At 43.3% G+C, this 27,958-nt stretch overlaps 1 protein-coding gene across 3 annotated transcripts in view; it reads left to right on the top strand.

Annotated features, from left to right (window-relative positions):
• Window positions 1-8,542: 8,542 nt before the first annotated feature.
• PARP14 (poly(ADP-ribose) polymerase family member 14) overlaps window positions 8,543-27,958 on the top strand; it is a 63,532-nt gene continuing 44,116 nt past the window's right edge. Inside the window, exons 1-6 of one of the 3 annotated variants that reach the window (XM_082459479.1) lie at window positions 8,543-8,808; window positions 13,741-13,865; window positions 14,629-14,662; window positions 17,768-18,010; window positions 20,750-20,986; window positions 25,197-27,439. In XM_082459479.1, coding sequence (XP_082315605.1) covers window positions 8,622-8,808; window positions 13,741-13,865; window positions 14,629-14,662; window positions 17,768-18,010; window positions 20,750-20,986; window positions 25,197-27,439 — 3,069 coding nt within the window. In that variant the 5' untranslated portion in view covers window positions 8,543-8,621. The remainder of the gene's footprint in view (window positions 8,809-13,740; window positions 13,866-14,628; window positions 14,663-17,767; window positions 18,011-20,749; window positions 20,987-25,196; window positions 27,440-27,958) is intronic. The other 2 variants (XM_082459478.1, XM_082459477.1) reach the window with 2 other exon arrangements.

Raw genomic sequence — 27,958 nt, 5'->3', positions numbered from 1 at the left:
TGAAGGCTGTTGGCTGATAGCACTTCCTGCAGCTGAGTCAACAAGTCCCTCCTTAAAGTGGACCCTGGGTGGTGCATCACTGTGACCGCCTCAAAAGAGATTAAAACTGTGGCTGAGTGTGGACCATCCATTCTGTTTCTGAGTATGACTTTGGACTGCAAACCTCAGGGTTCCCACCAGGGCAATGAGTTTCAAGTGGAACTGACTGAGCTATAAGAAAGGAGACTCAAGAACATGACACAGTCTCCCTGGAGTTTGGGGAATGATTTTTATGAACCTCTGAATTATTCTGAAATTTCTGGCTATGTGGCCAAATTGTGGGCAAAGTTGTGTCAACTCAAGTCTGTGAATTGAATATTTTAGTTTCTGGCTGTGAACTGCATTTTTATGACTCTCTTTTTGGCTGAGTTTGGATTTGACCACTGCTCACTGGACTTGAGGAAAATTTTTTAAGTAAAATTAGTAAAGACACAGGATTTAATAAAAACAGATTTGGATAATGCATTGTTAAAAGTCACTTTTCCTGTACCCTATGGCTTATTTAGTTATAAAAAGCTTGTAATTCCAGGTGACCACATTATATTTCAAGTTACTACTTTGAAGAATATGGTTTAATCCAATTGATTTGACAGGAACATGCTTGTGCAGAAAAGAGTTAATTAACACAGTTATCCTTGGAAAGGCCTGCTTGTAAGGTTGGTCCTGGCTGGCGTCTGATCTTTGATTTGGGGAGGGGTCTCCCAATTCCCTAACTGATGAAAAGAGTCGCTCACAAAGTGCCTGTCTGTACAAACAGCAGGATTTGTGCTGAATACCTGCTTTCCTTTAAGGAGTCGGGAATTTTGGTATGTGCTAGGTAGAGGCTGCCTGCATGATCAGCCCCAAATAAAAACCTGGGGCACTGAGTCTGCAATGGGCCCCCTAGTAGACATTTCACATGCGTGGTCACAGTTCAGTGCTTGAGGAATTCAGTGCATCTTATGTGACCCCATTGGGAGAAGACCATCTCTCCTCCAGACTCTCCTCATGCTCTGTTCCCCACTGCTAACTTTGCTTTGTATCCTTTCACTATAATGAATCGCAACTGTTGAGTGTTTCTGTACTCTGAATCTTTTGAGTCCTCCTAGAGAATTACTGAACCCAAGGGGTGGTATAGGGACGCCCAACACAATGTTATTATCGTACATGTAATTAAATCATATTTTTCTCTCTGATGGTCTACACCCGTAAATTGTAGTTCTCAATTACAATTTTTCCTTAATTAAAGCCAGAAGTAGTCATATTTACTCATAAAGTTAAGTGAATGAAAACTTTGTGGTTTATATAGAAGACAAAGGATAGATTTTAAGGGCTAAAATCCACTATTAGCCATTTCCATAGAACTGATACGATCTGGGAGCAAGAGCTGGTAACCAAGATTTCCAGTGCAGCATTTTCTTCTTCTTCTTCTTCTTTTCTTTCTTTCTTTCTTTCTTTCGGCCATGTCTTGCGGCTTGCGGGATCTTAGTTCCCTGACCAGGGATCAAACATGGGCCCCTGCGGCAAAAGCGCCGACTCCCAACCACTGGACCACCAGGGGATTCCCTCCCATGCATTTTCTAAGGAACCCCAGAAGGAAGCTGTCACCTCATCACTCCTCATCACCCTCTCCCTACCTTCCCCCTCAAACAAAGGATGGGATGCCGCTCAAGCAGTACTTAGTGGAAAAATTATAACATTAATGCTTACAAAAAAAAGAGAAAGTTCTCAAGTCAATGATACAAATTTCTATCTTAAGAAACTAGAAAAAGAAGAGCAAGTTAAACCCAAAACAAACCAAAGAAAGACAACAGTAGAGATAAAAGCAGAAATCAATGCAATCAAAAATAGAGAAAGAGTAGAGGAAAAAAACAGCATAATTGAAACATGTGAAGTCAGACAGTATATGATACTCTTTATATACTTATCTTTTTGTCTTATATAATCCTGAAAAAAACTTTTCCTGGCGAGTACTATTAAACTTATTTTTTAAAGATGAGAAAACCAAGATTTATAGATTTTGATTAATTTGCCCATGGTCACATAGCTGGTAAAATCCAGAATAAGTCTTGAACCCAAGTCTGTCTGACCCAGACCTTAACTATCATATTACCCTAACTCTTAATACCTTGAAGAGGATACAAGGGTGTCTATCCAGATCCCCATTTTAGGAATGACTAGCGTTTCTCTCAGTTGCTAGAAACATCTGCTGCTGACAGGCCACAGCTTCATCCCTCACTGGAAGTTCATCTGAGCCTGCAGAGAACTGCCTCCCCCAAGACTGGCTGATATTTTCAGCTGTAGGCAACTGAATATAAAACTAAAGGGAGCTTCAACAACAAGGACGTTTACTGACTCAATAAGAAATCTGGGGGCTTCCCTGGTGGCGCAGTGGTTAAGAATCCGCCTGCTAATGCAGGGGACACGGGTTCGAGCCCTGGTCTGGGAAGATCCCACATGCTGCGGAGCAACTAAGCCCGTGCACCACAACTACTGAGCCCTTGTGCCACAACTACTGAAGCCCACGTGCCTAGAGCCTGTGCTCCGCAACAAGAGAAGCCACCGCAATGAGAAGCCCACCCACCACAAGGAAGAGTAGCCCTTGCTCACCGCAACTAGGGAAAGCCCGCGCGCAACAACAAAGAGCCAACACAGCCAAAAATAAATAAATAAATAAGATAAATTAAAAAAAAAAAAGAAATCTGGAGGTAGGTGGTTTTAGAGCTGATTCTGTACCTCAGTTATGCCCTCAAGGACCTGGGCTCTTTCTCTCTCTTCAATTTGCCATTCTCAGTGTTTCTGGCTGCAGTATCTCTCATCAGCATATCCCACCTGATAACATCCCAAAAAAAGGAGGGAAAAGAGATTTCTCATTAAGTGTCTCTACATAAGGAATGGATGGCAGACTTCCCTTTATATCTCTTTGCCTAGAACTGGATCACGGGTCGTACCTAAACCATTTCCATGAGAAGGGAACCGTGAGTCAAGTGTGTGTCTGAAGGGGCATTTCCTTTACCTCAGCACTTTGCTCCTAACAAGGAAGGAGAGACTGCCTTTGAGTAAGCGGCCAACCTACTCAAGATATCTGTAACACTTAGCAAGGACTAACCAAATTAAAGTGGTTATAATATAAGACAAAATGGACTTTAAGACAATGAATTAATAAAAGAGAAAGAACAGCACTCACTAATGACAAAAAGAAACAATTCACTTGGATGATATAAAAATCTTGAAGGAATACAGCCTTAAATTAAGCAAAAGCAGATAAGCAAAAAGTGGCAAAATTACAAGGGGAAATTAACAAATCACCCACCACATGAGAGACCCCATTTCCCCACACCCTCACTACCACAGCTTTGCTATTTGGGCCACATAAGTATGATATGGTTAACCTAGCCTGCGGGTAGAACTGGACTCAAATGTAGGAGATATAAATATTCTCTGCCATGAGGAAACTGTTGATGGGAGAGATGAAGCAAAGGTAAGGCCAGTGAGAGATCCTGCTGTGAACTGTCAACAGCTGATATGACCAGCAGCTGGGGAGTGGGTTTATTACCCTGTAGAAGGGATCTGAGCAGAACATCACTGTGCAAGGGTATCATAATGTTGAGTCTGGGTTGCCTAGGTTTGTATCTCAGCTTGACATTTAACTAGCTGGGTGACATTGGGGCAAGATATTTAACCTTTTTTGTGCCTCAGTTTCCTCTTAATAAAATGGAAGTAATATTAATTTTCTCATAAGTTTGTTGTATTAATTATTACACTTTAATATTTTAAACTACATTTGTCCTTGTTTTATGATTTTCATTACGCTTTTATTTCTTCCAGGGTAGAATTCTCAAAAGTAATGAACAGATTAATGAATGCCTTGGTGACTAATTGTCCATAGTAATGAAAGGAAGCAATCAGCTTTAAAGCCTATTTGACTAGGAGAATATTAGTATAACAATTGTACTAAGGTGTGTGTGGGAGGAGTTGGGAGGGGGGAGAGCGTACCAACTGCTCTATCTGATAATACTACCTCTGATGCGGAAAGAGTACGGTTTTGTGCTAGAGGTAGGTCATACTGGCTCACCAGAACTGACTGTTCAATTTTCAAAATTTCTGTGAGCCAGTTATTAAAAACCATTGTATAAACTCATAATAAAATGGATTATATTTTTAAAAGATTCATCACTTTCTAATTATTTCACTACACTTTACTATTATCTGTACTCTTGAGTTATTTATGTCTACTGTATGGTAGAAGTATTATACAATGGTATGCTACTGTTCATCTCTTCCCAACTCTGCATTCAGTGCTATCACACTGGGAGCTTAAAATCAGCCATGGTAAGAATATTTACACCATGGAATTGAAAAACACTACAAATCAGGGCTTAATTTATTGTTTTGTTGATTAAGACTTAAGAAAGTAATGGAGAATATGTTAATAAGGCAGACTAAATTTAAAAGTATGTCATGTCTGTAGCCATAACCTTGTAAAGGAATTATTCTTCTGGTAGTTGAAAACTATTATCCTATTCAGCAAAGAAGGAGCCCATGTCATTGACAAATAACAGAAATTCTGACACATGTATTCATTGTTTCATCTTCATCTCCCTTTTTAAACAAAAGTATCGACCAACGTTTATATCAGAACTACCCTCATTCATCAATTGCAACCATAGATTGGCAACCATTGAGAGTTGGGCAAACATCTTTGAAACAGTCAGTGAGAATCAACTGACTATTTGAAATTTACAATAAAGAATATTATACATTTTATTGTTATTTGTAAACTATGTGCTATACAACCTTTATGTCAGTGAAATTTATAATCACATATACATACATGTAAACTTTTTTATTTCCCAGAGAGCAAGTTGTTCAATATTTAACAGCACATCACTGGTGATCATGCATGGTATGGTGTAGGAATAAAATATTGTATGCTTTTCTTTTTTAGTATGATCTAGGTTGTACTCTCTCTGAGAGTTAATGCCTGTCTTGAGACACGTGCATGTGTGTCTGATTCAGTACCTACTGAATGGCCAAGAAGGATCTTTACTCTGCTTTACTCTTCCCATCACATGAACTTGGAAAGATCAAGTCGGCTCTGGACTCTTCTGCAGAAGTCTCCCTCCACTTCCCAGCCAACTATAGTATTAATGAACCTAAATGACCTTTTTTCACTTGGAAACACCCCTATTTTTAAAAAAATAAATTCATTTATTTATTTGTTTTTATTTTTGGCTCTGTTGGGTCTTCGTTGCTGTGCATGAGCTTTCTCTAGTTGAGGCGAGCGGAGGCTACTCTTCGTTGCGGTGTGTGGGCTTCTCATTGTCGTGGCTTCTCTTGTTGCAGAGCATGGGCTTTAGGCACACGGGCTTCAGTAGTTGTGGCATGCGGGCTCAGTAGTTGTGGCTCACGGGCTTAGTTGCTCTGCAGCATGTGGGATCTTCCCGGGCCAGGGGTCAAACCCGTGTCCCCTGCGTTGGCAGGCGGATTCTTAACCACTGCGCCACCAGGGGAGCCCCTAAATGACTCTTATTTGGGAAAATATACCATTAGCGATTACCATACTAGAGAGTGGGGGCATCAGAGACATTCCTTGTGGATGAGTGAAGACGATGAAACTCCTAAAAGGGATTGGAGCACAGGGAATAAGTCCACAAACTGGTGCGTGCCCATCAGGTGACTCCATCTGAGGACTGAACTTGGAGTGGTAACGGGCAGTGGAGCTTGCCTCACTTCTGAGGTCACATCCTGTTTTGGGGGACCAGGCCAGCAGGTGCAGGAGCAAAGTGAGGCAGAGAGTTCGGCATGAGGTGCTCACAACTCACTGATTCAGGACAGATGGGAAAACCAAACCTTTCCCCAATATATACTTCAGCGGGAGAAATGGGGGGCCTGATGCTGGCTTGTGGAGAACTTGAAAGGAGTCTGATGTTAGGTTATAGAAGTTCATAGAGAAGCTGAAAGGGGAAATTTAGATGAAGCAGAGAAAGGGAAGTTCAGCCCCAAAATGCGGATGTGGGTTGTTCTGTTAAGATCAGCTGTGACTTTTTGGTGGAAAGAGAAACAAGGAACAGCCACGCAAACATGGCCACCTCTCTGCTGGAATCTGCTCTCCCCCAGGCCCTGAGAGGATGCTTGCTTCCTTGGAAGGAAATGAGTTTCAGGAGGCAAACACCCTATGGAGACAGAGAATTGAGAGAGGATAAGCACACTGGGGGAGGGCGGAGGGTATGGGTTCAACAAATGAAAAGGGTCAAAACAACTGAGGAGAGAAGACAAAGTACTTCAGGGGCTAATGATGGTTAACAATTTGCTCCTTCTAGAATTTTTTTTTTTCCCTTGGCTTTCAAGACCTGACATCCTGATCCTCTGATAGATTCTTCCCAGTCAACCCAGGAATAATGAGCAGACCATGTGCGACAAAATACACTGTTAATAATTAAATAAATCCTTGAAAGAAATCCAGAAATGGCCTGCCACAACTTCTACTATAGTTTATTTCTCTCTGATTTTATTTTTTGTAAAACGATGGTGTGAGGAAAAAGGTAAACTGTTTGCCCAGTTCTGGACTCCCAAACTGGTTAAAGGAGGGTGCTGATTTTAGTTGTGGTTTGAAGGGAAAGGGTGACAATGCCCTGAAGAGAAACAGTCACCACTGAGGCTGAGAGCCCTGGCTGGCTGTTCTGTATCCTCCCCACTTCCCCCTGCAGGGGCCCAGGGTGGTTTGGACTGGATGATGAGCGCCACCTGGAGGTAGGAGAAAATAGCTGAACACTGTTTAGCATTGTTATGCATCAGAAATTAAAGCCCTGTAACCTCTCTTTGGCCCATCTCTGGTTCTCTTCTTCCTGAAATTTTGTTTCATTGTGATTAAGAGACAATACATAAGGTCCAGCCCTGCAGGGAGAAGCAGCTCTAATTTTGGCAGTGTCTAAGAGGCCTCATCACCTTCTTCATAGAGAAAACAAACTATCAGGAGAGAATTTACAGACCTTCCCATCGGCAGTCATTCAAAATCACCTACTTCTGTACTCCAGCTCCTCCTTCCCGGTGCAGTGGGAAAAGCGTCCCTTCCTTGGGCCAATGCCCCCAGGATCCCCTCCCACCTTCTCCCACAACCTGTGTCCTCAACCTTCCTTTTACTTTTCTAACACTATTTAAACATTTCTAAGCTTCTTCCAGCTTAAACATATTTTAAAAGCTAAAAGACAAAAAGAACAACACCTCCCCGATCCTATAACCCCAGAAGCTGCTACCTAACTTCTTCCCTTTCACAGTCACACTTCTGGAAAGAGCTGACAGCGCTTGCTGCCTCCCTTCCCTTCCTTTCGGATCTCTGACCACCGCCCTCTACTCCCTCCTCTGCCAGAAGACAGTGCTTGCCAGGTCCTCCGAATCCAAGAGACATTTCTCTCACCTGATGTATTGGTTGTATTTGAATGATGATCCCTCCTTCTCACTTGAAACACTACCTTACGATGGTCAAGGATACACACATTCCTAGCCTCTCTCCCACTTCAGTGCTCCCATCGGGTAGATGCCACTTTTATCTAGCCAGCTGCTCAGGCCATGCATGGACGACCAAGGAATCACGCTTGAGTGTCTGCTCTCGCTGCCCGCATCCTTCCGCAAGTCCGATATCAATTCGGAACCCCACCCCTTCTCTGTCCTCCTAGGTCAGCACCCTGGTCTCAGCCACCCTCACCTCTCCCCTGAGACACTACAGTAGCCACTCGGCTGGCCTCCTGCCTCTACTCTGGCTACCGCCCAGCAGCTCAAGGGATCCCATACAAGTAAATCACACGGCACTCCCCTCTTCCCCACCCGTCAAGGTTATCCGCAATCACCCTTGGCTTCAGGTTCCATGTTGCCTCCCCATAAACCCTCCCTGAGCTCCCACACCTGGGCTAGGAGCCCCTCCTAATTTGTTCCAGGAACACCTGTATATTCCTTCCAAAAGCACTTATTCCACTGTGTCCTAACTGCTCTGCATCCCCACAGCTTCATGAGCTCAGTGAGGGCACAGACGGTGTCTGCTGAATCCATTCAGCTTGCATGGCACCTAGCCAATATTCCATAAAAAGACGACTGTGAATGTACTGTGTCCCCCACATCTCTAGACACAGAATATTTAACAGATCAGGAGGGAAGCAAGGTAAAATTCTGATCATTAGTTGACTGTTGAAAGAAGTCTGAAAATGGGCCCCAGACATTCTAAAGAATCAGAGTTTGTAAAACGGCGGCCTGCGGCAAAAATGAAGCTTTCTTCGTGTTTCCGCAAGGTCTAGTGACCAGAGCTGCTGATTTCACCTGTGGCTTGGGTGAGTGGCAGATAGTGCCCTGAGCTTAGGGTCCCGCGTATATAGATGCAGGGAGGCCACGAAGGCGATACCACCTTCTGCCGTGGTCCAGAGATGAAGGTGAAGAATTGGGGAGGGGGCGTCGGGAGGACGGTGGTTTCTAGTCCAACTAAGGGCAGCTGTTTACAGCCAAAGGCGGGAACTAAGGGTGGGAGGAGTGTTCTGGGAAACGAAAGCGAAAGAGGCTTAACCACTGGGATTTGGGTGGGACCTGCAGTCGGAGCCGGACCAGCGGAGGAGAGGATGGCTGCGTCCGGCTCCTTCCCGCTGCTGGTCGAAGGGTCCTGGGGTCCCCAGCCCCCGAAGAATTTGAGCACCAAGTTGCAGATGTACTTCCAGAGCCAGAAGAGATCAGGAGGCGGGGAGTGTGAGGTCCGCCAGGCGCCGGGGAGCCCGCCTCGTTTCCTTGTGCTCTTCTACCCCGACGACGGTGAGGGGGCAAGGGGTGCGGGGGAGAGGGGACAGCCGGGCTCTCCTTCCAGGGAAACCTGGGGCTGGGGCGCGCGGCGGGAGAATTCGTCCGGCTCCGGCAGCAGGTGTAGGAAAGAGCGTGGGGGGCGCAGAATAGACAAGGCGCGTCGGGGGCGCTGCGGTGCCCCCTGCGCGGCGCTTCCAGGCGCGCCCGGAGCTGGCGGCAGACAGCCCAGGTGGGTTAAATAAACATTTAGAACCGTGTGACTGAAGGGAGCTGCCTGAGAGCTGGTACACCTACCTCATTTTACGAGGCTACATCGTGTAGTGGCATCGTGTGTTAGGGGCAGAGTTGCAATGCCATTGCAATTTTTGTCTTCTTCCTCTGAAAGCCGCAGTTCTGGAACTCCAGAGGTTTATGGGAACACAATTTGAAGGGAAGAGAAGGTTTCCAGGAAAGTCACATCTAAACTGACTCCTGAGGGTGAATTCAGTTCTTGATAGGCGAGACACTGGGGAGGGCTCTTCAGATGGGAGCTGGCTGCAGTGCTGGGGACAGGAGAGCAAAGGCGTCTCCAGGGAAGTGCTGGGCGCCCTTGGGTAGCTTTGGTTTGAGGAATGAGCCCCCTCCTTATCTCTGTGCACAAGCGAGTTCTGGAGACTGGCACTAAAAAGAACAGGTAGGATCTGGGAAATTTTATAAGATTACAAAGAGGGTGCTTGTATTTTAAAAAATCTTAGGCCTTCTCTTATTAAACTTCCTTTTTAAAAAGAAGTGGGATGGAAATTAAGGCTAATAGAATATTGCGTTGAGATAAAAGAGGACCTTGCATAACATGCTAAGGAGTATGAACTTTCCCCCACAGGTAGGCAGGGGAGAGCCACGTCCAAATACACTTTGGGGAGATAAATTTGGTTGCAAATAAGTACAGTGATTTCTGTTGGGAGAGACCGTGGACATCAGACCTTTGAAGAGTGTCATGCAATGTCCAAGTGAGGACCAGTGAGGCCTTGAACAAGGAAAGTCATCATGGGGATGGAAGGTGCATGTTTGCGTACTGTCTGGATTTGGTAACTGATTCTACAGGATGCTCCACTTGAGAGAGAGGGAGAGGGAGAGCCCCTGTGCTTTCTCTTATTTTTTAGATGGGGAAGGAAGGAGCTAAGCAATGTGAGGAGTCACAGGGATTTCCCCATGGGTCATGGAGATTCCCAGTGATTCTGGGATCACTTGGGAGAGGGGCAGAAGCATTGCCTAGAATCTCATTGTCTGCATGTAAATCTAGAGGCTTATTGGAGGAGAAAGGCAGGTACTGTTGATCAATGCACAGTATCTTTGTCGAGGGTCGGCTGGAACCTCTCCAGTCAGTTTCAGGGTGGTCCTCAGGCTGGGAGCACGGGTGGCATTCTGAGTTGATTGAGGGTTGGGAGTTTTGAGCTTTGAGGGGGAAGTTCCCTCCCCATAGGCAATTGAGCAGCTGAGTTAACCCCTCCTCATGCTGTTGCTATTAGGGAAGCCGGAGGACAAGTACCCACCAGTTATCTGCTTGCTCGAGACACCTACCAGGTCTGCACTGGGAAGCACGTGACCTGCTGTTCTCCCAGTGCACACTTTTTCCCATCAGAATCTCAAAGGCAAGGATGTGGACAACCCCTGACCCTGCCTTCCCGTTGCTGGATTTGGAGAAGCATTTGGGTCAGAGGAGAAGCAAGGAGGCTTACGAGGCCATCAGAGCAATTGGAATGCTCTAGGGCAGGGATGCAAAAAGGAAAGAATGAAACCCAGAGAAGAGAGGGGTGCACAGACCAGTGTGAAGGAAACGAGGTGGGCAGGGGTCAGGAGACCTGCCTGGCTCAGAGCCCTTAAAACAATGTCAAAAAGTTTTCCAAGGGTTAATTTCACCAAGCAATGCTCAAAAGGGCATCTGTGCAATGTAAGCCATTTCCCTGGGGCTTCACTTTTCCTCCCAGGATTTTACCATTTTGATTCCAATTGTCAACATCACCATGGGCCTGGCCCTTAGGGACACTTCTTTCTTCTTTAAAATCCCGTTATTCTCAAGAGTAGTCCTCACATTGAGGCAACAGACCCCCTGCATCCAAATCACAACAGGTTAAACAGGCACATTCCCAGCTCTGTCCTAGAGACTCAGGTACCCTGAGTGTGGGGTGGGTGGGAATCTGCATGTTTAACCACACCCCAGGTGATGCTGATTTGCTAAAGTCTGAGAATCCCTGTTGTTTGTTGATGACCCTGAATGAACAAAAAGGGAAATAATTGTAGAAAATACAAACCTCGTAAAAATACAAACAGCAAAAATATAATTGTGTGATGATAACATCATTCTGTTCTAGTCCTCAAAGCAGAAGTGATTTCAGTCTCCCTGCCAGGTTTCTTCCTTCCCATCTCCCAGCCCACTTCCTCCCTTCACCCACATCTAGACTGCTCTAATGTCCTTCTTGCAGTAGTACCCGCCCAGCATACACACTCAAAGCTTAGTTCAGCTCTTTGTATGGTCAAAGTTCTTAGGGGTGGAAAGTCCCTGTTCAGTTTTGGTTTCCTCGCAGAGGAATGGCTTTCTCAGAAGCAAGTGGTCAGGAGTTTGCTAACATCAAATTACCTACCCCAGCACTGTCCCTCGGGCAAAGCTCTTCTCCCACAGGAACACCCTCTGCCCTCCAGGGAAGGAAGTGGCCCCAACAGGTGCAGGCCCATAGTGTAACACAACTTGACTCTTATCATTCACATGATAAGAATGAGCCCCAAAGCACTCCAGTGTAGAAATGAGTGGATAGCAAACAGAAACTATTTGGAAGCTGTATACTTCTATATAATTGGCTGAATTTCCGAAAAGTCGAGTGTAAATTGCCTTGTAAGATTTTAAATCCTGGGCTTCCCTGGTGGCACAGTGGTTAAGAATCCGCCTGCCAATGCAGGGGACATGGGTTCAAGCCCTGGTCTGGGAAGATCCCACATGCTGCGGAGCAACTAAGCCCATGCGCCACAACTACGGAGCCTGAGCTCTGGAGCCTGTGATCCACAACTACTGAAGCCCGCGTGCCACAACTACTGAAGCCTGCGCACCTAGAGCCCATGCTCCACAACAAGAGAAGCTACCGCAATGAGAAACCTGCACACTGCAATGAAGAGTAGACCCCGCTCACTGCAACGAAGAGTAGCCCCCGCTCGCTGCAACTAGAGAAAGCCCTCGCGCAGCAACGAAGACCCAACTCAGCCAAAAAACAAAAACAAACAAACAAACAAAATTTATAAAAAAAAAAGATTTTAAATCCTGTTTCAGATGTGTACATTTATCATCTTTTCTGGTCATAATTTTGCTCCTGATTATTGTCAGCTTCTCCTTAAATAAAATTAAATATGGATGGTCTGAGATTGGTGCAGGAGAGAGCCTGTCCACATGGGTAAGGGTGTTTAGAGGGCAGCATTTCAGCTCTTCTTCCTCCCAGATTCACTTTCTCCTTGTTGCGGATCACTTACTGTTACTGCTACCACTTACTCTCTTAAAATAGTTGTGCCCATACATATTACACACAATCTCAGAACAAGCTGGCACATTTAGATACCTGGACAGGACTCTACCAAAATATAGGGAATAATAAAAGGAATGTAACACAGAGGTCCATGACTCTAGATAGCTTGGCTTATAAAACTTAGCCTGCTCTCTGGGCTCAGGAGTCCTATCCAGTCCTTAGTCCTCACTCCAGCTTAGGTCAGCCTATCAGGAGTCCATGCAAAAACACCCACCCTTCTCACAAAGAATGAAATTAGAGTCTGGCATTCCTTCTCATATTGTTTTTGAGGCCTGTTTTTGAGATGGCATCCAATTAAGTCATCACCTCCCTCATCCTCTTCATGGATGGTTGAGGTGGGAAAGCTATTCAAGTCCCTCTTGATGAAAGATTCTACCCGTATCTTCAGCCTCAGCAGGCAACCGTATCAGAATACAACATGGTAGCCCAACAGCCATAGCAGAGCCACATCTGTGAATGCAGGGCACTCTCCAAGGTCCTCCTTCGCCCTGACCTCTTTGTACCCCCTGACTACGTTGGCCAGGCCTCCTCCTCTAAACTCACTCATTCCCTGTTCTCCACTGTCTCAGATACACCGATTTTCCTTTTCTCTCTCTGACTGCTCCTTCTTATAATTGTACAATAACTTACAGTTACACAGCTCTTATGGGTGTCAAAAAATTCATTCACAGACGCTGCTTCAAGTATGGAAACTGAGACGCAAGAAGTTAAGATATTTTCTCAGTGACACAGCTAGTTGGTGGCAAAGTTGGAATTTGAATCCAGGTCTTTGGACTCATGTCCACTGTTCATTTTTTTCTTCCACTGCAGCCCAGCTGCCAAATGTGTTAATTTTTTTTTTTTTTTTTGGTAAGAATCTCTCCCATCTTATCATCACAGGTTAAAGAATTGATTGAAATACCTTTTTAATGAGGCTCCTCGCCATTCTGCTCATGTTAACCTGAGTCACTTTCCTAAAACATGGCTTTCATAATGTCATGTCCTAGCATCCCTGGCTCACAGTGAGGGACGATTTAATTATTTCCCTTCACTGTAGAATAAATATTGCTACCTTTCTGAGTGCCTACTGGGCATCGTGTACTGTACTAAGTTCTTTATAATGTTTCTTGAATCTAATCCATGTAACACCCACACAAGACAGTCTTCATTAATTAATAGACAAGAAGACAGATTTTGTAAATAAGGCTTATTAAGGAACATGCTCAGGGTTAAAAAAGTAAGTTTAAAGATAGAATTCAAATCTGTGTCTGCTTGCTAAACTTTCCCCCTTTTCACCACACACAGCCTCTCTTGAGAAGCTGACCAAGCCGTTGATTGATGATGATGAAGCCTATGGAAATCATAGAATAATTTTGTGAATAAAGATTGCTTAACAGTTGGCTTTTTAAAAAAATTTCAGTTCGGCAGCAAGTTCTGGCGAGAGAGAACCACGAGTTAGTATGGCCAGGAAAAGGAACGTTCAAGTTAACTGTCCTGTTGCCCAGAGCCACGGATGAAGTCCAGGAGGGGAAAATTCCAACAATGGTAAGTAAAGGGGTGCTTAAAAGGGAAGTAGGGTGTTCTCCCAAGGTGTGTGGGATGGGAACCACGATGAGGAAATATAGTGGAATGAGAAGTACAACTCAAACTGGGGTGAGGAAAGCAACTTACAGATGTGGAGGGAGTGAGAGTGGTGATAGGGTAGGTATGAAATAATGGAAGAAGAAGCACTTTTTGTTTGATTTTTGACACTTTTGAAAATTCAAGATTGGGGGGTTACCATAATGGTGGTTTGAGATGTAAAATCTTGGGTCTGTTTGTCCCAGGTACTTAATAACCTGGAACTTGCTATATTTGTTTCATTTTCACATGGTTTAGAGGGGCCAGCGATCTATACTGCAGGTTCTAAGTATTTCCTCAATTGTAAAATGGGATAGTAATAGTATTGACCTCTTTGGATTATTGGATTGTTGTGAGGATTAAATGAGACAACCTTAGTAAAGCACATGGCCTAGTGCTTGTTAATAGTACGCACTCAATAAATGTTAAATGGGAAAAAGAACATGAGCTAAATTATTGCTCTGATTTAGGTCTTACCTCAAACACTTGGTGCTCCTTTGGGGTTTCTTTTATTTGTGACTCGTTTTTACCAGTGATTTGTGTGCTGTATATTCAACAGCATCATTGCCTGAGCTTTTAGTTATAATTTCTGTAGACCCTACATCTCCAGGCTGGTCCTAGGGACATTTTCTTAATGTAAAGAGATTATTAGTAATTTATTAATGCTACTTTATTGTTTGGGTTTTAGGAATCCAAGACCAAAGAACATGTGAAAGAATCAGGTAACTTCTCATTCACCAGGCAGTTTTGCTTTCAATATTAAACACTTTGTGTTGCAGAGGTCATCCTTCTCTTCTTAACTTCACAAGTCAGGGTTTGTTAGCTGAGAGATGCTTTGGGCTGCATCATCTCCATCCTCTCAGCCAGCTGTGCAAGGGTTGCCTCTTGAGCTCTAAGGGTTCAGGTCAGAAGGATGGGAACAGCTCTCTCTGTGGGAGCTGGGAGACACCTTGCAATTGATGGGAGAATAAAGAGGTACCCGAGAGGTGGATGAACTGACTTTTAGAGTCTACCTGTGCCCAACTGGCCATTGTGAAGCAAGGACATGATGTGACAGTGGGTGCTGTGTGTGGCTAAGTCAGTTAGTGCTGCTTTCTGAGCTCTGGGTGCCGGATGTGGGTGTAGCCCTCCAGACCAGCGGCAGCTCTTCTCGTCCCATCTGCTGTAGGAAACAGCTAGCAACCTAGTAGCTATACAGTAGGACCTTGTTGTTTATCCATCCTATATATAATAGTTTGCATCTGCTAATCCCAAACTCCCAATCCTTCCTTCCCTTGCCCCTCCTCCCCCTTGCTAACCACCAATCTGTTCTCTATGTCTGTGAGTCTGTTTCTGTTTTGTAGATATGTTCATTTGTGTGGTATTTTAGATTCCACATAGAAAGACAAATACCATATGATATCATTTATATGTGGCCTCATTTCTTACACCTCTGCACAAGTGCTCCTTAAGCTTCATTTGTCAAATTGCCATTTCCTAAATGGTTTTGGTGCAATCTCGGCACTCTGTCTATACTTCCGTTGCTCACAATACATTCTACTCCACTTTTCTCTACCTAAATTCTAGGATAGCCTTCAAGATCTACTCAGGTCCTTCCTCTTCTCTGAAGCCATTCCAAGCCAGCCCAATTCCTTCATCTCTCTTGTTTGGATTCCTGGCTTGATTGTTGACACTCTTTATTTGGCAGTCAACCAAGCCACTCTTGTGATGAAGCTTCTAATAGTCATGGGGTTATAAACTATATTGCTGGAAAGGCTCTTTCCATTCACTTAAGTCCAATAATCTCATTTTATAATTAAGAGATGTGCCCAAGGTCACATGGCTAAAGAGTGGCCGAGTCAAAGGTCGAACTCATATAGCTCACCCCGACTCCAGTAGTCGTTCTGGTTTGTCATGCCTGTCTCACTGAATGCTAATTTATGTTGTTATTGAATCCTTAAGCTATTTTTTATTTGGCATGAGTGTGTGTTTGTGTGGTGTCACATCCAGCACATAACAGGAGTGTTTGTCAGGGTCATCTAACTGCTGTAACAAACAACCCCCCAAATCACAGTTCAGTGTAGTCGGCAGCTAGAGTGGTGGGGGGGAGTCTAGACTGCTTCACACAATTATTCAGGAATCCAGGCTCCTTCCATCTTTTTGACACCGTTATCTGTGATATGTGGCTCCAAGGTCACTGCAAGGGAGAAGGAGATTCACATAAAGGAGATTTGATTGGCCAGGTCTGGAAATGGAATTCACCAGTTCCACCCATATTCCATTAGCCACATGAACTCTACTGTAGGAACTCAACTGTAGGAAGTCTGGGAAATGTTGCCTAGGAAGAAAACAAAATGGATTTGTTGAGCGCATAGCATTTTACTCTGCCATGATAAACATTTACAAATGTCAGTTCCATTTCTTATTTATTTATTTATTTATTTTTGTATACATCCATTAAAAAACTGGTAATTTCCTTTTCTAGCGTTTTTTGTACGCACCCATCTCCACACAACCAGTGCCTTGAACATAAGGGTGCTAATTGAATAGTTGCTCACAGAATGTCTAAAGATCATAGCATACTCATTGTGCTTCATTGCACAATCATAGAGTGAGACGGACCTTCTGTATACAGTTAACCCTTGAACAACACAGGTTTGAACTGCGTGGCTCCACTTATACGTGGATTTTTTTCAATAAATATATTTGAAAAACTTCTGGAAATTTGTGACAATTTGAAAAAACTCACAGATGAACTGCATAGTTTAGAAACATTGAACAAATTAAGAAAAAATTAGCTATGTCATGAATGCATAAAATATATGTAGATGTACATATAACATACAAAATATGTGTTAATCGACTGTTCATGTTATCAGTAAGGCTTCCGGTCAACAGTGGGTTATTAGTAGTTAAGATTTTGAGAAGTCAGAGTTATACGCAGTTACTTGGCTGTGCAGGGGGTTGATGCTCCTATTCCCCGTGTTGTTCAAGGGTCAACTGTATATGTAACTCACTTATGGCCAACGATGAAACGGAACAAGCTGGCTGGGTGGTTGCTATTCTGTAAGTTTGAGGTATACACATAATTCTCTGGGCCATTTTATCTTCCATGTGCATTCCTTAGTCATTCACTGTAAGTATCGTTTTTCTCTCCAGTGATAGGAAATTATTGCTTTTCAGAGCATAATGTGTTAGGTGATGCCCAAATATGGGCATGGGATAGTCTTGCTTTTCTCCAGTGACCTAAGCAGTAATTCTCCAATTCAGCAAACATTTATTGAGCCTCAACTATATACCATATGCCATCAATACAAAGATGAATAAATATGTCCCTTGCTTTGGAGTAGCTTGGTTCAATAACTGTAATTTGGTGCAGTGATAGAAATATATGTCAAGTGCTATGAAAAACAAGGCAGGTTCCTTAGAGAAACAAGGCAGAAAAGAGTGTAATAAAATTGAACATAATCATCATCAACATCATATGAATAGACAATTAAATACTATTTTTTATTTTAATTAAGTTAAGCTAAAAGTCCTCTAAGATCTGTTTTTTTGAAAAAAATATTTATTTATTTGGCTGCGTTGGGTCTTCACTCTAGTTGCGGCCCCTGCGGCATGGGGGATCTTATTTCCCTGCCCAAGGATCGAACCCATGTCCTCTGCATTGGAAGGGGGATTCTTAACCACTGGACCACCAGGGAAGTCCCCTAAGATCTGTTTTATTTGAGTTAGCCAAGAGATCAGGAAGGGAAGAGGGCAGTGTAATTAGCTTATGATAATTTACTTGCTAAGAACATGGTAGATAAATATAATATCTTGTACCCTTTTTGTCTCCCTAAAATCAGATGCATCAGAAGAACTAGATGCAAATATCTCTCTCAATAGAAGATCAGAAAAAAAAGAAGACACCCCAAAAGATTGTGAAAATATTTCCTCTTTGGTTGCATTTGAAAATCTCAAGGCAAATGTGACTGATATGATGCTAATCTTGTTAGTGGAGAACATAAGTGGCCTGACCAATGATGACTTTAAAGTGGAATTAATACAAGATTTTAATGTTGCTGTAGTTACCTTTCAAAAATATACTGGTAAGATCAAAGGATGCTCCATTTGTCAGCGTACTTTGCACTACACTTTGGGATTTGGGACACCTAGATTACGGAACGTTTCTGAAAGCTTCACTCTTTCTAATAGCTAGTAAGAGAGGACTCCAAGTTAATACAGATGCTTTCTTATTTTGAAAGAGAAGCAAATTCGTTCTGAAACCAAATTCTGATTTTTTTTTAATAAGTTTATTTATTTTATTTATTTATTTTTGGCTGCGTTGGGTCTTCGTTGCTGTGCGCAGACTTTCTCTAGTTGCAGCGAGCGGGGGCTACTCTGTTGCCGTGCGTGGTCTTCTCATTGTGGTGGCTTCTCTTGTTGCAGAGCATGGGCTCTAGGCGCACAGGCTTCAGTAGTTGTGGCACAAGGGCTCGGCAGTTGTGGCTCGCAGGCTCTAGAGCGCAGGCTCAGTAGTTGTGGCGCACGGGCTTAGTTGCTCCGTGGCATGTGGGATCTTCCCGGACCAGGGCTCGAACCCATGTCCCCTGCATTGGCAGGCAGACTTTTAACCACTGCACCACCAGGGAAGTCCCTCTGATATGTTTAATAAATCAAACTTTATTGTATGAGTTTGTGTGTGTGTGAGAGAGAGAGACAGACAGACAGACAGAAATAACACACCGAAACAGAAATCTAAAGTCAGGTTATTAAAGAGATTCCAAGCAAAGGACTCAATGTTTTCCCATGTGTTATCTCATTGGGAGGAGTAAATATTGATCTGTGTTACTAAACTGGACTTGTTGGGCAGTAATAATAACAGCAAATACTCATATAGTGTTACTATAGTCAGGTACTATGCTAAGTTTGTTCCATGTATTAATTTATTTGTTCCTTCCAACAACCTTTTGAGATTATTATTATTCCTCATCTTACAGTTGAGGAGACAGAGACACAGAGATGCTAATCAGAGACACAGAGATGCTAATAACTGGAAGAACTAGATTTGAACTGAAGCAGCCCACCTCTGTAGAGCCTGTTCTCTTACCCCTTTACCATATATTTCCTTAGTGGGGTTGGCCAAAAAGTTCGTTTGGGTTTTTTGTAACATTTTATGGAAATACTTTCATGGTTGTCACATATGCAGGGATGAGTAAGTGCATGTGACGCAGAATATGAGTGCCCTTTAAGGTCTGTGTGAGGAGTCTGTGGACAGTTTCTGAGACTGGAAGAGCCATCTCTGGAAGTCAAGGAAATTTTCCAGTTCCAAGCCCTCACTATTCCATGGCCATGGCAGTGGAATGGTTGATCTTAATCAACCAGCACAGGTCATGAAGTCAAAATTCTAGTTCCACCATTTAACTAATTATCTGAGGTTGACCACGTTACTACCCTCTGTGTGCTTTACTTTCCTTATCTATAAAATGGGGACAATAATACCTAATACAGTTTCTGTGAGGATCAAATGAGATGGTGTTTGCTCTTAACATAGTACCTGAGACATGATAAGGACTCAATAAAGGGAGCTATTCTTACTTCAAATTTATGATTATTTCTTATAAAGGTAAAACTAAGTTGACTTGCTTTTGTTCATTGATCAAAAATCTTGATACCTACTATGTGCCAGGTACTTGTCTCGCTGTAGGTACACGGGTGAATAATTCTTGGTTCCTGCTCTTGAGGAACTCGTGTGGAGCAGGGAGGAAATCCATTCATAAGTGAACAATGAAGATGCAAGAGGAGAAGCTGCTTCCCTCAGCTGTGAACAGCAGGCTGTGGGGAATGGGAGGAAAGAGGACACAAGCATGGTGGCTTGGTTATCTTTGAAGTTTATACTCCAGCAGTACCAGGCTATCAGGTCTCAGATATGCTATGTTGCTACACGCCCCTGCTGGTCCCTCTGCCTGAAATGTTTCCTCCCCTTAAATACCCGGTAAACTCTTCTTCATCCTTCAAAACTCGGATCAGTGACTACTTACTCTGGGAATCCTTGTCTGATTCCCAGTATTAATCTTCCCACCTCATTTGATCCCTAAATAGGCCATTTGTTTGCTTTCAAGACTTCCTCCCTCCTGGATGGTGAACTTTCAAGGAGCTGTTATAGTCATCCCCTCTATCCCCGGATCCTAGCCCGGAGCCTGTTATGTCATGGGCTCACCGTCAATATTTATTAATTTGAAAGAGATAATGGGGCTGAGTCTGGAAGGAGGAACAGGACCAGGGTAAAAAAATTGGAGAAGGGCACTTTAGACAGAGGAAATTGTATATACGAAGGCAAAAGAGAATGTAGTTTTCAAAATAATCATTGGGTTTTGTGGCAGTGTGGAAAATAAAATGAATGGTCGGTAATAACAAGAGGTGATATTTAGAAATTAGTTTGAAGTCAGATAGCCAAGGGCATTGTAAGCCTAGCCAAGGAGCTTGAACTCATGCCTGCAGGCAATGGGGAGCCGTTGCAGGATTCGAGGAAGGAGTGAAATGAGGAGACTTGTATTGTAGAGAGTGCATTCAGGTGGTGATGTCAAGGAGGGGTGGAAGGGGCTGTGGCTAGAGGCAGGCACACGACTCAGTGTCAGCAATCCAGGTAAGACATTCCTATGTGCATTGCTGTTCAGAGGCTGGAAGCTTTAGGCATGTAGATTCTCATGTGGGAATTAAAATCTTGCATTTAAAAATTGAGTGCTTAACCTCCCTCCTTAATCTCAATTAATATTCAGTTTCTTCTATATAATATAAAGATATAATCATAATTTTTGATTGATTGATTAATTGATTATGGTTTGTAGATGCGCTGAAATTTGTTGATAAATGTGTCAAGCACCATTCAGTGAAAGAACTTCAGCTTTCTGCAAGACTTCTGGAAGTGACAAAAACGGTCCGAGTTGAAAACCTGCCACCTGGTGTTGATGACCATGATTTGAAATGTTTATTTGAAAATCCTCGTAATGGAGGGGGAAGAGTTGCCAGCATTGAATGTTTTCCTGACGAGAGTTCAGCACTGATTGAATTTTTTGACAGAAAAGGTAATACCTATTAGCCTAATTTTGTAAACTTTACCTGGCATAATTAAAACCATTTTAATAGATCTTAACAGTTAACAGTTGAATTCTGATGTATTTTATTTTTATCTGTATATATTTTTGTTTTTTTGGTTTTTAAAATTTATTTATTCATTTGTTTATTTTATTTTTGGCTGCGTCGGGTCTTAGTTGCAGCACGCGGGACCTTTGTTACAGTGCGCTGGCTCAGTAGTTGAGGTGTGTGGGCTTCCCTCTAGTTGTGGCGAGTGGGCTCCAGAGTGTGTGGGCTCTGTAGTTGCGGCACACAGGCTCTCTAGTTGTGGCTCGTGTGCTCAGTAGTTGCAGCGCGTGGGCTTAGTTGCCCTGTGGCATGTGGGATCTTAGTTCCCCGACCAGGGATAGAACCCGTGTCCCCTGCACTGGAAGGCAGATTCTTAACCACTGGACCACCAGGGAAGTCCCTCCATATATATTTTTGGAAATCCAAGTAGCAATCCTGTACATCTGGTATATCATGTTAAGTGAATCCAGTGATTCAAACTTTAGAGAAGCAATGTCAAGGTTTTGAAAGATATGAGGAGATTCTCTCATGGGTCTCTACTTATGACAGACTGAAAAATATATAATTCTTAGAGTCTTTGAGATACCGTATTTAAAGAGGTGATCTGTGTTTTAGCTATACATTTGGTAGAAATTCTCAAGTTAACTTCAACAAGATTAGGTAAAGAAATACTCAGAAACACACAGTTCCTATGAAGTATCTTAACTTCCCGCTTCACTTGTCAGTGTCATCATTCAGAAATTAATAGGGATGGTTTCACATGATCAGTGGATGCCTGCTAGATTGTTCTTTGCAGTGACCCTGTGAAAACCTTGTCCAGGTGAACCTTAGGAAAACGTTTCTGAGGGATTCGTAGACATAGATTGCCCGTTCTCTGAGGCATGTGCAAGGTCAGCTTGGAGATTCCACTGATGTTCAGAGGTCAAGGCTGAGGAGTAGGAATTAGGGAGCCAGACTTCTTAGGGAAAGAAGGAACGTTGTGCTTGGGATCAACTGAGGGAGAATGAGACAGGATCATGTGGAATGCCACTCACTTAAAGTAAACTGTTTCATGGGGGTACTTGGAGGAACCTCCTTTCAGCTGTTATGAGTTGGGGAAATTGTGGTGAAGGTATGGTTTGGATTAAAATGGAATGAAAGACCTAGTGTTCCTTGGGCAAAGGGATGAAAGATGAGCTTTTGTTGCATGTTCTTTAAATCTCTCTCAGCCTGGCCTTGGGCCCAGGGAGAGAGCTACATAGAGCTGTTACTCTAGAAGTTAACCTCTCAGCTTATGGTGGGAGTTGACAACTATGGGGCTTTCGAACATCTTGAGGGCATGGGGCAGTTGGGTGTGTCCTCAGAATGTCTATGTGACATGTCTAATGACATGTGTATGAATAATAATAGGAACTATTTTATTCAGGTTTATTTTATGCTAGAGCCACACTTGTAGGGCACTCTCAAAAGTTGCTCTTTGCCCTGACCTCTTTGCACCATCTGACTATGTTGACCACACCTTCTCCTCAAAACTCACTCATTCCCTGTTCTCTGTGTCTGAGATACACTGATTTTCCCTTTCTCTCTCTGGCGGTGTCTTCTTCTGAATACGACTTACATTTGCACAGCTCTGCAGGGTGCTACCAAGTGCATTCACAGACACTGCTTTATGGGCGTTGCTATTATTGTAATCCCTATTTTACAAATGAAGAAACTGAGGCACAAGAAGGTCAAATAACTTGACCAAGGTTACACAGCTAGTAAGTGACAGAGCCAGGATTTGAAGCTGGGTAGTCTGGCCCCATAATCTGTGCTCTTAACTTCTCCACTTTCCCCCAATCTCCTATACATCTATGACATTAATTTTTCTTGTAGGATATTTCACCACTTACAATGAGTTAATAATGAGGCAAACTGTAGATAAAGCTGAATTAAAAACAGAATTTATTTAGCAATATTGTATTTTATATAGATCATTTGAGAGGAATAAGTTAGGCACTTTAATCTGAAATTATTTTGTTCAACTTCACAGAATCCAATTCATAAAATCTTAAGGAAGGGAACTCTTATTGAATGCTTGTTGTACATGAGATCTTTTTTAAAAAAAACATTTTATTTATTTATTTATTTGGCTGTGCTGGGTCTTAGTTGCATCATGCGGGATCTTTAGTTGCGGCATGAGAACTCTTAGTTGCGGCACGCATGTGGGATCTAGTTCCCTGACCAGGGAGCATTGGGAGCGCAGTGTCCTGTCCACTAGGCCACCAGGGAAGTCCCTACATGAGATCTTTTGCTGTGTTTTCTGCCACAGTATCTCATCACTGAATCCTCATAAGAACCTGCACAGTTATATAGTTTTTTGTTTTTTGTTTTTTGTTTTACAGAGGAGGAAAACAGGATGGAGAGCTTAAGCCACTTTAAGGTGATATCTGTGATGGTTCTTGGGTCAGACAGAGCTGAGTTCAAATGCCTGGTGCTTTGGTGCTTACTAGCTTTGTGATCTTGGGGAAGTTACTTTAACCCACCAAAGCCTCTGTTTTCCATCTGTAATAGAGGGCTCACGTTACTACTTAGCTCAGAGGAATGTTGTGAGGATCAAATTCAATTGTACCTGCAGAGTGCTTGGTACATGGTGGTACTCACTGGTACTCAGAGTCTGTTCCAGGCCATGGTGGGAAGTTGAAGCCATGAGTCTGGGCCTCTGAAGGCCACGTTTTTTTCATTAGGTCTGGCTCCAGGCCTAGGAGCCAATGGTGCACAAGGTGAAGTTATTTTTAACATCTTTTCACAAGATGCTATTTTAATCCAAGTTGTTCCTGGAGTTCATTCTAATTCCCTTCCTGCTTAGACCCCTTGTACCTGTCTAATAACTAACACAAAGTGAGGAGGGGTTTGGGGGAGAAGAGTACCCCTACACACACACATACACACAGGGACTGTCCCAGTAAAAGTGGCAGGAAGGGGATTAGAGCAGGGACAAGGGATGTGCAGGACTTACTGAATCAGAGTCTCTCGGGCTGGGCTGTCTGATGACTGTGAGGATCGTCTTGGTTTGGAACCCTTGGAGGAGCGGCAAGAGCACGGGCTTTGGCATTAGACAGACACGGGCTTGAACCTTAGCTCAAATCTGTACAGTCTGTGTGACCCTATTCGAGTTACCTAACATTTCCTAGCTTCAGTTTTATCAGTTGTAAATAGGGATGATAATAATAGTGTCTCCACCTCAAAGGTTTCTTGTGAGCATTAAATATATGTAAACCACTTAGAATATTGTCTGACACGTAGTAAAAGCTATTATAATTATTATTATGCTCCTCCTCTTAGAAGTATTAACGGAATCTAAGTCATCTGTGAAATCTAAAATTGTGCGACCGTACAAGAAGAAATAAATAACATGATTCTTAGATTAGCTTTGCTTTGAGCGGGAAAATATTCTTCACAGTGGAGCAAACATTATCCCCTTGCTGGTGACTAAACTCTTCTCTCTCTTTTTTTGTTTAAATACATTTATTTATTTATTTATTTTTGGCTGCATTGGGTCTTTGTTGCTGCGTGCGGGCTTTCTCTAGTTGCGGCAAGCAGGGGCTACTCTTCGTTGCCGTGCGTGGTCTTCTCATTGCGGTGGCTTCTCTTGTCGCGGAGCATGGGCTCTAGGCGCATGGGCTTCAGCAGTTGTGGCACAAGGGTTCAGTAGTTGTGGCTCACGGGCTCTAGAGCGCAGGCTCAGTAGTTGTGGTGCACGGGCTTAGTTGCTCCGCCGCATGTGGGATCTTCCTGGACCAGGGCTCGAACCCGTGTCCCCTGCATTGGCAGGCGGATTCTTAACCACTGCGCCACCAGAGAAGTCCCTCTTCTCTCTTTCTTAACCTGGTGGTGATATATCAGTGTTATCAGAAAAACAGAAAAATAGAATTTACTTATCAAAATTTCAACATAGAGTGTTCTTGGCTGGAAAGTAATTATTACATGAAATAAGGAATACCTGTGCAGTGTTAATACATATCAATTTATATTTGAGCACTCTGGGAGTAGTGCTTCTTTTTAATAGCATGTTGTAACATCAAAGTTCTACAAACATTAGGATTTTCTTTTCTCTAGAATAGGAAAGCTTGTTTGCTTGTTTTTTCATCTGAAACATATTACACTGAGATTACTTTCTTTCTTTCCTTTAAGTGTTAGACACCATCATGACCAAGAAACTTGACCTCCATAATATGCCGCTCTCTGTGTTCCCGTACTATACTTCTTTGGGCACAGCCTTGTATGGACAGGAGAAGCCTCTGATCAAGCTTCCAGCACCATTCAGGGAATCACTGGATCTTTCCTTATGGAAGTTCTTGCAGAAAAAGAATCACCTGATTGACAAGATAAATGATGAAATGAGACATTGTCACTGTGAGCTAACATTGTGCCAACTCAGCAGTGAAGTGATCATCAGACCTGCAGCCACCTTAGTCAGTCAAGGAAGACAAAGAATCAAGACCTGGCAGAAAGATGCTTCTACAGTATTCTCTGGTATCAGGTCTAAGTATACAGTGATCTCATTTAAAGTGGATTCAACAGTATGGGACGTCATAAAAGACAATTTAGAAGATGATAGGATTTTGACTGAGTTTGATGCACTAACAGGGATTGCAACCTTAGTGGGGAAATCAGAGGATGTACAAAACATGGAGCCACAGATCAAGGACTTAGAAGGCACCATTCAAGAAATTAGAAGAGAAGAGCAAAGTCTGAAGCAAAAAATGGCCATTTCTCCAGGAAGGTATTCACTTCTGTTGCACAGCGGTATACAGAAGCATCTCCACATGGAGTGCCCAGAGGTGGAGATTTTTTATGATGAAGCCTCTCAACACATGTGCTTCAAAGGACTCCCTGCAGATGTGTATAAAGTAAAGTGTGAAATCCAGGAAAAGGTATACACCATGGCTCAGAGAAACATTCAGGTTCCCCCGGAGGTTTTTCAGTTTCTGCAACAGGTGGACTGCGCAGAATTCTCTAAGTCTCTCTTTCTAGCCCAGAACATTCTTGCAGTTTATGAGCTAGAGGGCACAACTGTTCTCTTAACTGGTGCTTTTTCTGAAGTCCTGTTAGAAGCTGAAAAGCAAATGGTCCGTGCCTTAAATTATAAGTGCATTGACATTGAAGACAGGCAAGTTCTTAACAGTAAGAAATGGAAAGAGCTCACTTGCAGTTTGCATAAGAAACACAATTCCTCCTCAAAGACTGTAATAATCCATGAGGTAACTTCAGAAACCACAGCCCAGGTCATCATCACAGGCTGTGTGAGAGAAGTAAATGAAATCTATGACTTGCTTTTTGACTTCATGGAAAAACACACAAAAATAGAGAAACTGATTGAAGTAAAGCCTTCCTTAGTTATTGATTACTTAAGGGCAGAAAAGCTATTGTGGCAAAAGATAAAGAAGATGAATGTTCAGGTAATTTTTAATCCTGAGAACAAGCAAAAAGGCATTTTACTAACTGGCCCAAAGACCAAAGTCCTGGAGGGAATGAACATTGTCACGCAAGCCTGGGATTTGATCTGTGTTAAAAGCTTCCATATTGATAAGCCAGGAGCCAGTCAGTTCTTCCAGGATAAAGCACGGTATTATAAAAGTGAGGTCAGAAGGTTATTTGGTTGTTTTATTGAACTACAGAAGGATGAAGAAAAGGAGGGAGGCCGCACTGGTGGGCAGAGGTGCTTGTTTCGGACAGATTTAGCCCCTGGAGTCTCGCTGATTGTGCAGCAAGGAGACTTGACACAGTTTCCCGTCGAGGTGGTGGTGAACGCGGCCAATGAGGAACTCAAGCTCACGGGGGGCTTAGCTGCTGCTCTTTTAAAAGCAGCTGGCCCTGAGCTCCAAGAAGACTGTGACCAGATAATGAAGACAAGAAAGGTCAGGATCTTACCAGCCTGTGCCGTCATCTCGAAAGCAGGAAAGCTCCCGTACCACCATGTGATCCACGCAGTAGGGCCCCAGTGGAGGAGCGATGAGGCCCAGAAATGTGTGTGGCACTTAAAGACTGCTGTGAAAGAAAGTCTCCATTTGGCTGTAAAACACAAGTACCGATCCATAGCCATCCCTGCTATTAGTTCCAGAACCTTCTTCTTTCCCCTACCCCAGTGTGTGCAGACCATTATTTTGGCCATCAAGGAATGGTTCCAGTGTAAACAGAATGGATGCAGCTTGAAAGAGATCTACCTTGTGGATATAGCTGAGAAGACCGTGGAGGCCTTTGCTGAAAGTGCAAAAATTATATTTAAAGACACCCTGCCTGATGTTGCTTCCCTGCCCAGTTTACCAGCAGCAGTCCAGCCCAACTTGAGAAAAGATCATGGAAAAGGAGCAAGTCTGTTGTCCCCAGAAGGCCTGAGGATCCTGTTGGTGAAAGGAGATGTGCAGAGTGCTACAGTGAGTGCCCCTGTTTTCAGAACACCCACCAGCGTGCTGGGACTCCAGTTAGCCTGTTGCTAAAGGGAGATTAGGATCAAGGGGAGAATCCCATGCCCTCCATCCCTGCCTTGAAACAGGTTTCCTTAGAAAATTGGGCTACTTCACCAAGGCATTCACTGATTGAGATTGGCCAATTACCTGGGGGAGCTGATAGCATATTCAGATCACTAGTTTCCAGTAAATGTGAAAATCCACAATAATACCTAACATTTACGAAGCTCTCTCTACTTTTTCAGTGCTCTTACACCTGTCATATTTTGGCAAATCTAAGGTTAATTTCCTGTCAAATTCACTGATAGCAGATACAGAAAAATTAGAGCATAACATGGGGACGGAAGACAGTAATCTTATCAGCGGAACTGAACCAGAGGGTTCTGAGTCTGAGCTCCCAACAGCAGTAAGAAAATGTAGGGAGGAAGGTAGAAAGGGACCTGGGGAAGGTCTGGGTATTATGTGGGGACAATTCTTATAGCTCTG

Source organism: Balaenoptera physalus, assembly GCF_965194825.1.
Source record: "Balaenoptera physalus genome assembly, chromosome: 4".
Classification (NCBI taxonomy): domain Eukaryota; kingdom Metazoa; phylum Chordata; class Mammalia; order Artiodactyla; family Balaenopteridae; genus Balaenoptera; species Balaenoptera physalus.
This window is presented reverse-complemented; position numbering and strand designations above follow the sequence as displayed.